Source organism: Neophocaena asiaeorientalis, unplaced genomic scaffold, assembly GCF_003031525.2.
Source record: "Neophocaena asiaeorientalis asiaeorientalis breed wild unplaced genomic scaffold, Neophocaena_asiaeorientalis_V1.1 scaffold108, whole genome shotgun sequence".
Classification (NCBI taxonomy): domain Eukaryota; kingdom Metazoa; phylum Chordata; class Mammalia; order Artiodactyla; family Phocoenidae; genus Neophocaena; species Neophocaena asiaeorientalis.
This window is the reverse complement of record NW_020173770.1, coordinates 850,676-865,421: the sequence shown is the minus strand read 5'-3', so window position 1 is coordinate 865,421 and position 14,746 is coordinate 850,676. Positions and strand designations below refer to the sequence as shown.

The window sequence follows — 14,746 nt, the reverse complement described above, 5'->3', positions numbered from 1 at the left end:
CCTATCGTTTACCACACACAAAGATGAACTCAAAATGGATCAGAGAGCTAAATGTCAGAACTAAAAGTATTAAATTTTTAGAGGAGAACATAGGAGAATATCTCTGTGATCTTTGGTTAGGCAAAGATTTTTTTAGATGTGACAGCAAAAGCATGACTCGTAAAAGAAACAAATTGATAAATTGGATTTGATCAATATCGAAAACTTTGGGGCTCCAAAGGACACCATTAAGAAAGTAAAAAGACAAGGCACATTCTTGAAGAAACTGTTTACATACCATACACACGTTAAAGGACTTGTCTCCAGAATATATAAAGAAGTCTTTCAACTTCACAAGAAGACAACACACTTTTTTAAACGCGCAAAGGATCTGAATAGTAATTCTGCCAACAAAGATATACATACGGTACCGGAGAACGGACTTGGGGATATGGGGAGGGGGAAGGGTGAGCTGTGACAGGGTGAGAGAGAGTCATGGACATATACACACTAACAAACGTAGTAAGGTAGATAGCTAGTGGGAAGCAGCCGCATGGCACAGGGATATCGGCTCAGTGCTTTGTGACCGCCTGGAGGGATGGGATGGGGAGGGTGGGAGACGCAAGAGGGAGGAGATATGGGAACATATGTATATGTATAACTGATTCACTTTGTTATAAAGCAGAAACTAACACACCATTGTAAAGCAATTATACCCCAATTAAGATGTTAAAAAAAAAAAAGAAATTTTGGGGTTAAAAATATGGGAAATATTGTGTTGTCATAAAATGTCTCTCCTGATAACTTTCAATATTTCCATACCTCATTAAAACTGACTGAAATTAAAAAAAAAAAAAGATATACATACGGTCAATAAGTACATGAAAAGATGTTCAACATCATTAGTCATTAGAAAAAGGCAAATCAAAACCACAATGGGGCTTCCCTGGTGGTGCAGTGACTGAGAGTCCGCCTGCTGATGCAGGGGACACGGGTTCGTGCCCCAGTCCGGGAAGGTCCCACAGGCCGAGGAGCGGCTGGGCCCGTGGGCCGTGGCCGCTGAGCCTGCGCGTCCGGAGCCTGTGCTCCGCAATGGGAGAGGCCTGCGTACAGCAAAACAAAAAACAAAAAAAAAACCCACAATGGGATACCACTTCCCACCCACTTAGAATGGTTATAATCCAAACAAGTGTTGGCAAGGATGTGGAGAAAATGGGACACTCATTTGTTGCTAGTGGGAATTTAAATGCTGCAGCTGCTTTACAAAGCAGTTTGGTGATTCCTCAAAATGTTAAGTGCAGAGTTAGCTGACAACCCAGCAATTCCACAGCTAGGTACCCACCCAAGAGAGATGAAAACATGTCCACACAAAAACTCGGTCATGAATGTTCACAGCATCATTACTTATAAAATCCCCAAAGTGCAAACAACCTGAATGTCCATCACCTGAGAAATGGTTAAATAAAATGTGGTATTATCTATACAATGCAATATTACTTAGAAACAAGACGGAATAAAATACTGATATATGCTTCAATATGAATGAACCTTAAAAACATTATTACACTAAGTGAAAGAAGCCAGTCACAAGAGACCAAATACTGTGTGATTCCATGTATATGAACTGGCCAGAGCAGGCAAATCAAGAGACAGAGCTGGGGGAGGGGGAGCTGCTAGTGGGTACCAGGTTTCTTTGGGGGTGATGAAAACGTTCTGAAATTCGATTACGATGATGTCTACACAACCCTGTACGTACACTAAAACCACGGATCCGTGCACTTTAACAGAGTGGACTTAACGGTATACAAATCTGCAATACTGTGATTTATAAGAAATATATATATGGTCATTCCGGTGACCAACACGTATTTTTCAGATATATTTGGTCTTTGTCCATGGTTCCTAGATCACAGCTCCCAAAACCCTTGGAATTTGCCACGCGATTAGAGCAATGTGAGTGTTCTCCGTCATAATACGTGGTCTCTAGTCCTCAGTTCCTGAAACCACTTCACAGCCATAAAGGTGAAGTGGGTGTCTCCTTATTCATAACAAGCCCCTTTCCACCTCGACTGGGTTTATGCTAATGAAGTGACTTTGGAAAAGCACCTGGGGGGTGGGGGGACTTGCTGCCTGAGGAACAAGGCAGAAAACTAGATGGATGGAACTTTCAGTCCCACCCCCTGATTTCCGGGGAGTGGGGAGGGGGCAGAGTCAGTGTTCAATCATGTGTACATAACAAAGCCGCCACAAAACCCAGAAGGAGGGGGTTCGGAGAGCTTCCAGTATGGGGAACCAGACGCTTCCACAACCAGTGTGCCAGGCCCCAAGCTCCAGGAAGACAGAACCCCCTTTGTTCAGGAACTCATCCTATGTGTTTCTCCATCTGGCTGTTGATTCGTATCCTTCAATGTCCTTTTACAATAAATTGGTAATCTAGTGAGTAAACGGGCTTCCTGAGTTCTGTGAGCTGTTTTAGGAAGTTAATAGAATCTAAGGAGGGGGTCGTGGGACCCTCTGATTTACAGCCAGTTGGTAACAACCTGAGCTTTCGCCGGGCATCTGAAGTGCAGGGCAGCCTTGGGGGACTGAGCCCTTTGCCTGTGGGATCTGATGCTGTCCCTAGGTAGTTAGTGTCAGGATTGAGCTGAATCCTTGGACATCCTACTGGTGTCCAAGAACTGCTGTGGGCAAGCCTCTCTCCCAACACATACACACACTGGAACTGGGTCCAGGAACCCATTTAAAATTATACATAAATAAAGCTATTTTTTTTAATGGGCAAAAAACCTGAATAGACAGTCCACCAAGAAAGATATAAATGATTAATAAACACATAAAAAGATCTTCAACGTCGTTCGTCGTTAGGGGAATGCAAATTTATATTGCTGTGAATACCTAACTTCACACCTACGAGGATGACTATAATCAAAACGACAGACACCGTGAGGATGTGGACAAACCAGAATGCTCACAGGACGCCAGTGGAGGTGCAAGATGCTACTGCCACTTTGGGAAACAGTCTGGCAGTTTCTAGGAAGTTAAACATAAATTTACCATTGGAACCAGCCATTCCAGTGAGCGACATCTATCTAGCAGAAATGAAAAGTTATGTCCACACAGTGATCTCTATGTGACCCTTGTGAGTTCTCAGCACTATGCATAATAGCCAAAAAGGAAAAGCAGCCCCAATGTCCATCCGCTGATGAATAAACAAAATGTGGGATATCTATACAATGGAATATTATTTAGCAGTCAAAAAACAATATACTAATATATGCTTCATCATGGATGAACCTCAAAAAACATTATGAGAGAGAAAGAAGTCAGCTGCAAAACCACACACTGTATGATTCTGTTTACATGAAATGTCCAGAAAAGGCAGATCTAGAGAAACAGAAAGTAGATCAGCACTTGACTGGAACTGGGGGTGGGAACGGGAGTCACTGCAAGCGGGCACAAGAGTTCTTTCTGAGGTGAAGCAGTCTAAAACTGGGTGGTGATGGTTGCAAAACTAAAGTGACGAAAAATCGCTTCATTGTACACTTAATATTTTAAAAACCCTAATCAACGTGGTCTTGATGATAAGCGCAAAAGGGAAATCTGAGAGGTCATGGGCCACGGGCATGGTTCTGAAGGGGAACACTGCACTCAGCTGATTTATAATTTCCCCTAAATAAATGAAACTTTGAAAATATCAACAATTTTACGCATCAATGTAATCCCCCCTTCATTTCTTTTCAGTTAAACACACATACACACATGCTCTTCCACGTTAAGCAGTCACAAAGTAGGTGCTGAACACCTACTGGGTGCCTCGCTTGGCTCTGGGCCCCTGGCAATTAGAGAAGCAGGCGCCAGGTCATGGTCCTCCATGGGCCACTGCTGAACACAACAGACACCTACAAGGGCCCAAACCATGGAAAACTACCTCCTGACTGACCTAACCTCATTTTGACTTTTCTGTGTCATGTACAAAGAAATCTGCTGAAAACCAGAAATGATTGAGGCTATGTGTAGCTGGCAGTATGAGTATTTGTATTAGAGTTATAACTGAAGGTGAATTATGATTGATAAATTTCCTTTTTCAAGATGGAAGAATGGCTGAATACAATTAAACTGAGTAGACCAGATAATACGAAGTGGCTCAACAGATGATTTCTAAACTAAAAGACAGGTGAGAGAAATAAATAACTTGTTTCTTGAAGAGTGGGTTACAATTATTTAGAATGAAGAGTGGCCACAGAAAGGCAAAACAAAACGGCTTTGTCAGGGGTCCGCATCATCAGCTACTATACATTAGGTTTTTTTGTTTAGTTTTGCTTTTTAATTTATTTTTGGCTGGGTTGGGCCTTCGTTGCCGCACGTGGGCTTTCTCTAGTTGCGGTGAGCGGGGTCTATTCTTCGCTACAGTGCATGGGCTTCTCATTGCAGTGGCTTTCCTTGTTGCAGAGCATGGGCTCTAGGCACATGGGATTCAGTAGTTGTGGTACGTGGGCTCAGTAGTTGTGGTTCGTGGGCTCTAGAGCACAGGCTTAGCAGTTGTGGCGCACGGGCTTAGTTGCTCCGCGGCATGTGGGATGTTCCCGGACTGGGGCTCGAACCCATGTCCCCTGCACTGGCAGGCAGATTCCTAACCACTGCGCCTCCAGGGAAGCCCCTGTTCATTAGATTTTCACAGTGGGGATCTCATTCAGCAGATGAGCCATAAAACCTACATCCTACAGGACGAAACAAGCAAATTTAACTCTGAATTTTCTCACTTTGTAAGTTCAACCCCATAGGACAACCTGGATGGAGTTAAAGCCATCAATATGTCTAAGTGGTTTTGCCTACAAGGACCACTAGCTTTACTGGATAACTTTTCAAGTGTTAATAAAGGCAGATCTAAAAGTTATCCAGAGAAAGAGTGGATATAAAATATCCTCGGCCTTCTAATTTAGGGGCAGCTATTCATAATACCAAGATTGGTGAAAACGGCAGATTGGAAGTTTACAATTTACTCACATCTAAATTTCAACAGCTGCATCAAAAACATTCCAGACTGCAACTCACAATTACCTGCCCTCTCACAAAGCTCAAGCCTGCTCATCCCTGGACTGAAGACATGACCCAGGTGCAGGTGTGGTGCCCACAAGGAAAAACATGTCTGCCAACAGCATGTGCACCTGAGCATCTTCAACCGGCAGAAGAGCCCACACAGCACAGCTAAATAAAGTCACACCAGGGCCGACAAGCTAAATGCTGTGCAGAAAGCATTCACATTGTTAGCGGTTTTAGCTAGCGGTGATTCGCTGCTGCAGTGCACAGCCTACACAAACTTTTAAATATTCTAAGTCAAAACAGATAGAAGGCATTCACAACTGACATTCCGGCACTGTTTAAGGAGTGTCTTCTAAGTCAAAACAGATAGAAGGCATTCACAACTGACATTCCGGCACTGTTTAAGGAGTGCCTTCTAAGTCAAAACAGATAGAAAGCATTCACAACTGACATTCCGGCACTGTTTAAGGAGTGCCTCAAACTCAACTTTACTGAGTATATGTGTGTGTGTTGCAACTTCTTTCTGTAAGCTTTGAATCAATAATGCAAGTAGCTCTTCAGGCCAAGATGGAGCAACGGGGACCAGGTTCACCCTCCTGCATGAAACAACCAAAAATGGACAAAATAAATGAAACAACAGATTTCAAGACACTGACCAACAAGTAACAAAGAACAGTGACCCCTGAGAGAAGAACACAAATGGGCTGAGCCCTATACCTGCCCTCCCTCACTGCCTTGAGTTTCCAGGCTGCGGCATGGCAAGGGGAACCGAGGCAGAGCCTGGGGGCTTCCCTGAGTTCATAACACATTCCTCAGCATGTTGGGGGCTCACAGGAAAGAGCCCTGGAGAAAAGACAGTGGCCTAGAGCAAGAGACAGGATGAGGCACACACATACAGCTGAGTGCTGATCAGCATACATGTGTAAAGTACCCAAGGGCAGGAAAAGAGCCGCCCGGAAGCATTAGAAGCAGTAGTGCCTGGTGCTCAGACATGGCTGGGAATACTGTCTGACCCTGCCACCAAACCTGGAAAACCTCAGGACTCATGACGCAGAGGGCAGACTACACAGATCTTGCTTCAGGAGTAGGGAGTTATTAGCCCTAGACCAAGCCCTATTCTGGTCTCACCTAACAAATCTTAAAAGCATGATCCAAAGGCTCAAACTTTTTCCAAGTAACTTATCTGTGACCCAGAACAAAGTTCAAGCATGTTTACAGGAATCTAAAAATATCCAGCACCCCATACAGTAAAATGCACAATATCTGACCAGCAAAGCAGCAGAAAAATACAATGCACAGTGAAGAGAACAACCTATCAAAGCTGGCCCCAAACTGACACAGATGTAAGAATTAGCAGAGAAGGACATTTAGAAAGTTATTTTGACTGTATTCTGTATGTTTGGAATGCTACACAGAGATATGGAAGATACTTTAAATCCCAATCAAACGTTGTAAGTTGAAATCTACAATGTCTGAGATTAAAAAAAAAGTAACGGATATAATCAACAGCAGATTAGACACTGCAGAAGAAAAGGTTAGTGGACTTGAAGGCACAGCAATAGAAACTACCTGAAAATAAAGAAAAGAGATTTTTAAAAATGAACAGAGCATCAGTGGTATGACCTCAAGAAGCTTAAATGATGTATAATTGGAGTTCCAGTAGGAGAGAAGAGAGGGGAAACAGAAAAAAATATTTCAAGATATAATGGCTGAAAATGTCCCAAGTTTGAGGAAAACTATAAACGCACAGATCCAAGAATTTCAGTAACACCAAACACACAAAAACATGGAGACAATTATACCAAAGAACATCATGGGCAAATTGCTCAAAGCCACTGATAAAGAGAAAACTAAAAGGACACAGAGACCAAAGATTTTACATTCTGAGGAACAGAGATGGGATGACGGCAAATTTCTCATTAGAAACAAACCAATTAGGAAGACAGCACAGCAACATCTTTAAAGTACTGAAAGAAAAAACTACCAACTTAGAATTCCATATGTGGTAGAAATATCTTTCAAAAATGAGGGTGAAGTAAAGACATACAAAAGGTCAAAATTTTTATCATCAGTAGGTTTGTCCTATAAGAAATGTTAAAAGAATTCCTTCAGGAAGAAAACCAAAATATAAAACCAGATGGAAATACGAATCTACACAAAAGAATGAAGTGCACTGGAAATGGCAACTCTGTGGACAAACAGTTAAGTTTTTGCTCCTGTTACTGAAACTTCTTTAAAAGATGACTGACTGTTTAAGCAGAAATAGTAATAATATAGTATGGTTTACAACATATATCAAGGTAAACTGTAGGACAAAAGCAGAAAAGCAGAGAGGAGAGGGATGAAGTGTATATTGTAAGGTTCTTACATGTACAGTGGTATGGTACCACTTGATGACAGACTGTACAATTTGAAGATGCACATTCTAAATCATAAAGCAAAAAACAAAGTTACAGTTAAGTCAATGAAGGAAACAACATGAAATCATAAAAAATATCTTACTAAACCAAAAAGAAATAAAACAAATAAAAAACAAAAAGCAAGATGACAGACTTTAATCTAATTATATCAACAGTCACATTAAAAGTAAATAGACTAAATACTCTAATAAAAAGGCAGAGATTGTCAGACTGAGTAACAAAAAAACCCCAATTATAGACTGTCTACAAGAAACTCACTTTAATACAAAGATACAAATAGAGTAAAAGTAAAAAGGTAAAATAAGATATACAATGCTAACACCAATCCAAAGAAAGCAAAGGTGGCTATACTAATATCAGACAAAATAAATTTCAGAATGGAGAATGTTACCAGGGATATAAAAGGTGATTTCATAATGACAAAGGAGTCATTTAATCAAGATGACATACAATTCATAAATGTATATGCACATAAGAGTTTCACAGTTCATGAAACAAAAACTTATAGACGTTTTTGCAAGGAGTTTTTGCAAGTTGTTTGCATGGAGAAAAGACAAATCTACAATTATATTCAGAGGTTTCAATACCATCTCACAAAAACTGTTACAACATTAAAAATATTATAGGACATGAAAAAAATTGTTAAGGATACAGAAGATATACACCAAACTATCAACCAACTTGACTTAACTGACACTTATAGAACACTTCACTCAACAGCAGAATACACATTTTTCAAGACTGACCATATTTTGAGTCATAAAAGAAGTCATCTCATAGGAAAAACAGTATGGAGGTTCCTCAAAAAAATTAAAAATACCATATGATCTGGCAACCCTACTTCTGGACATTTATCAAAAAGAATTGAAATCAACATCTCAAAGAGATATTTAGCATGTCCATGTTCACTGCAGCACTATGCACAATGGCCAAGATGTAGAAACAACCTAAATGTCCATTTCAAATGAATGGATAGAGAAAAGGTGGTATATTCAAACAATGAATACCATTCAGCCCTTAAAAAGAAGGAAATTTCGCAATATGCAACAACATGGAGGGGCATTGAGGACATTATGCTAAGCAAAATATGCAAGATAATGAAAGACGAGTACTGCATGATTCAATTTATACGAGGTATCTAAAATAGTCAAATTCACAAAACGAAGACTGGAATGCCAACTACCAGGGGCTGTGGAGAGGAGGAAATGGAGAGTTATTCATCAGCAGAGACCCGCTGTACAACACTGTACCTACAGTCAACAATAACTGATTGTACACCTATGATTTGTTAAGAGGACAGATCTCATGTTAAGCATTCTTACAATAAAATTTTAAAATTAAATTAAATTAAATTTCAGAAAAAGAAAAAAGTGTCAGTAAACTTCAAAGGATTCAAGTCACACCAAGTATGTTCTTGGACCACAGTGGAATTAAACTAGAAAGCAGTAACAAAGATCTCTAGAAAATCCCCAAATATCTGGAAACTAAATAACACACTTCTAAATAACAAATGCATCAAAGAAAAAAATCAACTGGAAAATTATAAAGCATTTTCAACTGAAAAAATAAAAAACAAAACATTACATGCACTAAAGAAGAAATGTATAGCGGTCAGTGCCTACGTTAGAAAACATGAAAGGCCTCCACCTAGTGACCTCAGAATCCACCTTCAGTCACAAGAAACAGAAGAACCAGTGAACCCAACATGAGAAGAAAAAGGGAAATAAAGAAGATGAGAGTGAAAATTATTGACAAAGTAAATAGAAAAGCAATAGAGAAAAATCAGTGAAACTTAGAAAGACATCACATGTACATAGATCAGAGACTTAATATTGTTACGATATTAAGAGATAATATTCCTCAAATTAATCTATAGATTCAATACAATCCCTATCAGAATTCCAGCTGACTTCTTTGCAGAAATTGAGAAGCTGATCCTAAAATTCCTATGGAAATTCAAGGAACCCAGAATAGCAAAAACGATGTTGAAAAAGAACAAAGTTGGGGAACTCTCACTTCCAGGTTTCAAAACTTACTATAAAGCTACAGTAATCAAGATAATATGGTACTGATATAAGGACAGACATACTGATCAATGGAACAGAACTGAGAATCCAGGAAAAAACCCTCACATTTACAGTGGGTTGGTTTTCAGCAAAGGTGACAAGACAGCTAAATGGGGGGAAAGAATAGTCTTTTCAACAAATGGTGCTTGGACAGCTTAATACCTACACGCAAATGAATGAAGTTGGAACCTTACCTCACACCATATATAAAAATTAACTTGAAATGGAATGTAGATCTAAATGTAAAAGCTAAAACTATGACTTTTAGGAAAAATACTGGGGTATGAAATAGAATAATTTTGAAAATCATGTATCCAATAAGGGACTGGTATTAAAAAAAAGACAACAACCCAATTTAAAAATGCGCAAAGGATCTGACAGACATTTCTCCAAAGAAGATATACAAATAGCCAAAGAAACACATGAAAAGATGCTCAACATCATCAAGAAAATGCAAATCAAAACTACAAAGAGGTATTACTTCATATCCACTTAGAATGGTTACGATTTAGAAAGCAGATTAAGTGTTGGTGATGATGCAGAGAAACTGAAACCCTCATACACTGCCAGTGGGAATGTAAAATGTGGCAGCCACTTTGGAAAACAATTTAGCAGTTCCTCAAATGGTTAGGGAGTTACCATATGACCCAGAAATTCCACCACTAGGTATATACCCAAGAGAAATAAAAATATGTGTCTATACAAAAACTTGAACATGTTCATAAAAGCATTATTTATAATAGCCAAAAAGCCAAATTGTACACTTTAAGTACTTGTAGTTTGTTAATACCCCAATAATGTTGTTAAAAAATAAATAAAAGGAAAGAAAAATGATAGGCAAAAAACCCTGTAATAGCCAATCAATTAATGTATCCTTCTATTTTATTTCTAAAGGACATTGACAAAGAATGGAAAGAAATTACAACACAGGAAATGGCCACTTATCCCTAGGAACCAAAAGCTGGGAAAAGGGATCTTGGATCACCTCAGATTAAACCAGAAAAAAATATCAATTCAACGTGAGCCCAGGCATCTCAGGTATGCTCTGCCTAGAGCACTTGCTCTTTACAGAGCTTTTATGGAAGCAGAGTCTTCAGGGAGATGAAAGGCTGAGTAGACATGAATCTTCAGGTGTTCTAGGCAGAAACTTCTATTCTTAAAGGAATGGTGAGTGTGGTGGGAAGGGACTGAAAGGAGCCAGGCACTGGATGCCCCGAGTCACGGGGTCAACCTAGGCAAGGACCTCACGTCTCTTCTTCCAGAGCCTAGAACAGTTCCTGATACACAAGAGATGCTCAAAAAACGGCTACCCAACGGAAACGATAAACACTGCTGACATTTAACTGCTACACGTGTTACCACATTAGCCAACCTTACCATGATCAGGACACTAACAAGATTACAGGAGAGGCACCTGACTCTGGTTCATGAGACTCACTCATTCCAGAGATGGGTCCTGGTGGCTGTAGCTCCTAACTCCACGGCTGGTTTTAACGCACAGGGTGTAGGGCCACTAGGCTGTCACAGAGGTAGGAAAGCAGCTGCACTTCCTGAGTGACCAAATTCTGAAAGGGGGGGGTGTGTGTGTGAGAGGGAGAATGGAAAACTTGGGACAAGAGCTTGGCTACTTAATTGAACTCAATCTGGATTATTAGATCAAAGACTAGGACACAATACAACATAAACAAGAACTTTATCAGATTAGGAGGCAATATACACCACAGCAATAAGACACCACCTCATCCTTCTTTGGTCACAATCAGGAAGTGTTGTAGCCTCAACCTGGGCGTTTAATTTCAGCAATTCCAGTCTGAAAGATCCCTCAAGGTCTCTTCCATTAAGCCCTTCCTGTTCTCTCTGATCAACAGTGACCTCCGGCTCCCCACCCCTGACAGCCCATGGCATCACACTTTTCGTCATTTTACGGCCAATTTAGGACCTCGTTTTGAAGTCCCATGTTTTAGTTCCACAAGCCCCCCATGGGAAGCTGTATAGCCCAGTGGTTAAGGACACAGGCTCTGGAGGCAGACAGCGGGGTTTAAGACCTCCTGCCACCACTTGCTAGCTGTGTACCCTTAGGCCAGTTGATTAACCTCTCTGTACCTGAGTTTCCTCACTGGCAATACGGGTATAATAACGGATTGTTGTGAAACTGATAACGCACGTGGTAGCCGCTCAAGGACTGGCGGTATCTGCCACATCTCTGCTAAATGTCTCTAAGACACACAACTCAGTGTGGCCTAACAGGAATTCCTCATTTTCTCCTGCAGTCACACGTCAATCTTTCCTCAGTGACGGCACCACTGCATATCTGGGTGCTCAAGTCACAACCCTGGGAGTCACCTGGACTCCTCCCTTTACATTTCCTCCCACATCCACTCCACCAGCAAGACCCGACAGTCCTTCCTCCAAAATATACAGCCAAGTCTGTGTACTGTCACCATCTCCCTGCCCTCTGTCTGCACCTCTGACGCCTCTCACGATCTATTTACTCCTGGCCACCCCTCTGACATTATCCCTTACGTTTCCCACAAAGCTGCTCTGTGGAAAGAGTTAGCTCTTTAAATGTCAGTATGATCGCGTCATTCTACTATTTACTTCCCACTGTCTGGAGGACAACACCCAGGGAGTGGTGAAGCCACGGACAAAAGGAAACTGGGGCCCTGGAGGTCTGTGATCTGGGTACCACCAGTCCCATACTTATATTTAGCGGCTCTGTGTTCCACGGCCCTGGGCTCACCTCCATACCGTAATGTACGGGAGAATCAAACTTCCATCCGGTTTGAGCCAATGTGGTTTGAAGTCCCTCTGTTCCAGAAGCTTAACCTATGCCCTGTGATAGGGCACAAGGGAGTGGGGCGCCACTGCGACAGAACGTAAGTGATACTGGCTCGTGGTCAGGCAGTGGGTGGTGAGGAAACATGCTGCAGAGCAGAAAGCTCGTCACTCCTGCCATGCTGTGCAAAACCTTTGAGAAAAACGTTGCCTGCATTAACTCAGAAGGCACACCCCGTGCTTACGGAGCCCGTAGGTCCAGAAGAAGCAGACAAACAATGAAGAAGCTCGGTATGGTGGCAGATCCTTGCTGCTCTTAGACGGAAATAAACGAGATGAACTGAGAAACAGCAATTAGCAGGCAGAGGTGTTAGACAAGAGCGCAGCTCAGAGGCCCTGCACTCCTGCTCCAGCCCCACAGGACTTCAGTTCCCTAAAAGCCTACGCGCTTCCTACCCACACTGTTTCCCCTTCAAGCCTCACACAGCCCCGATTACCCACCCACCCCAGCTTGATTAGGCCCTGCCCCCCTTACTGATCACCTCTTACCCTGCTCTCTCACAGCAAAGGACTGGCGCGTCTACTCACCTGGCACCCATACCACACCCAGTCCAGCGCCTGCACGTGGAGGCGTGACTTAGGAACAGCGGCGTGCAGAACGCAGGACACCCCCCTGACCTAGACATCGAGACCTTGCAGGGAGCCCCGCGCACATCTGAGGAACCCTACGTCTCCAGTCCTCCTGAGCGCCCGGGTTCGCATCTCTGCGCCGGCGCGGTCTGAGGGGGCGGCCCCGCCCACTACGCTCCGCCCCAGCAGGTGCGCGTGCCCAGCTCCGGCCGGGCCTCCTCCCAGGCAGGGCGCCAGGAGACGCGAGGCCCAGTGGGGGCCCGCCGAGAGCCGCCGCCTTCCCGTTCCTAAGGCCCAGACCCCGGGGGACTCACCGCGTCCCCCGGAACCTGCAGCTCCTCTGGCCTCCGCCGTCGCCACCGGCCAAGCGCCAGGGGGTCCATGCGGGCCCAGGCCCGAGGCCGCCCAGCCTCTCATCCCCACAGGCTGCAAGGTGCCGCCGCCGGACCACGCCCTCTTCGCCCACGTGCCCCGAAGGAGCCAATGAGGGGCTGGGGGCGGGGCGCCGCAAGGAACCCTTGAGACCCGGCGGGCCCAGGCGACAGACCGGAGTAGCGGAGGCCAGAGCCTTGAGGAGACGAGGGGACGTTTGCCTCAGGTCATTGATTCGGGAAGAGGGCTGAACGTCACTTCTCCGATCACTGAGTCGGCCGTGGGGCTCCAAAGAACCTACTCTTAGGGTTTCGTCACGATTCGACTACAGACCCTGGACCGGCTGGAGGAGCGCCCGCCTCCTTTCTTGTGATTGGTCTCCGAGCCCAGTCTGCGGCCGTCTGCCTGTGGCTGGTTGGCTGATGGAAGGCGCAGCGGGCCTTATCAGCATGGGAGAAACTCTGGCGTCTCTGGGAGATGTAGTCCCGGGGATGCAGCTTCAACTTCCGGGCGGGAGTGGGCGCCCGGTTGCTGCACGACCGCGCAGTGGCCTCCTGCCGGGTTTGCTCGTTGTGCGGTAGCTTCTCGTCTGGAGGCCCCGGGAGCACCCGCTTCTCTGAGGCAGCAGGCCTGAGCTGCCGGGGCCTTTGGGCTGTGCGGAAGGGGAAACCGAGGCCTTGCTGTCCGCGCCGTCGTGGGGTGGGATTCCCTCTGTGAGCAGTCCCCAAACCGTGGGCATCGCACCCCCGACCCAGTGCTGTGCGGAGCTGCACTGCCCTCATCTCAGGGAGCCGAGGGACCTGTCCAGGCTGGAGCGTGCTCAGGCTCGGCCGGCCGCCGTACCCCACCGCAGAGCCCCACCGGCTTCTGCACCAAAGCGCCGAGCCCGAGATCCTTTCTGGTTAACTAAAATTAGTATAAGCCAGTCCTTTGACAGTGATTGGCTAGTGGGTCTGTTAGGGGCATGGCTGGCTCTGGGACAGATGTTCCTTACTGTTTAAAAAAGGGGCTGGATGGTTGGGGGCTTAGTTGTTTCCTGCTGTTGTTGCCAGTGGAAGCTCCCTGGAGCTGCTGCAGCCTTCTTATCACCATGAGGGCAGCTGGTTGGAAACTTAGTGAAAAGTAGGAAGGCATCCAGGCTCTAACAATGTGAGCTTCTGAACCAACCCCAAACCAGCTGACCACCAATCTCCAGACGTCTTGTCTTGTCTCTTATTTGAGTCACTGTAAATTGACCGTTTTGCTTCGGTTGGAGGCATCTTTTGTCACAAAGACTTGTCCTTACCCGTTGTGGTGAAAAGCATGAATCCCTCCTCAGTTGGGCTACTTTCTGCAGGGTATTCAGCAAATTAAGTAGCTAATCACGTCAGTTTTCTCATTTATAAAAGATGATGACTCTTCTGGTATTGGGAGGATTAAATGTAAAGTGCTTAGAACAATGTCTGACACAAACTAAGTGCTCAA

General features: G+C 44.1%; 1 protein-coding gene across 2 annotated transcripts in view; it reads right to left on the bottom strand.

Annotated features, from left to right (window-relative positions):
* The window catches only part of CUNH10orf143 (chromosome unknown C10orf143 homolog), a 40,611-nt gene extending 27,238 nt beyond the window's left edge, over positions 1 to 13,373 (bottom strand). For both annotated transcript variants that reach the window (XM_024751583.1, XM_024751584.1), the window contains exon 1: positions 13,225 to 13,373. In XM_024751583.1, the coding sequence (XP_024607351.1) occupies positions 13,225 to 13,293 (69 nt within the window). In that variant the 5' untranslated portion in view covers positions 13,294 to 13,373. The remainder of the gene's footprint in view (positions 1 to 13,224) is intronic.
* Positions 13,374 to 14,746: the final 1,373 nt, after the last annotated feature.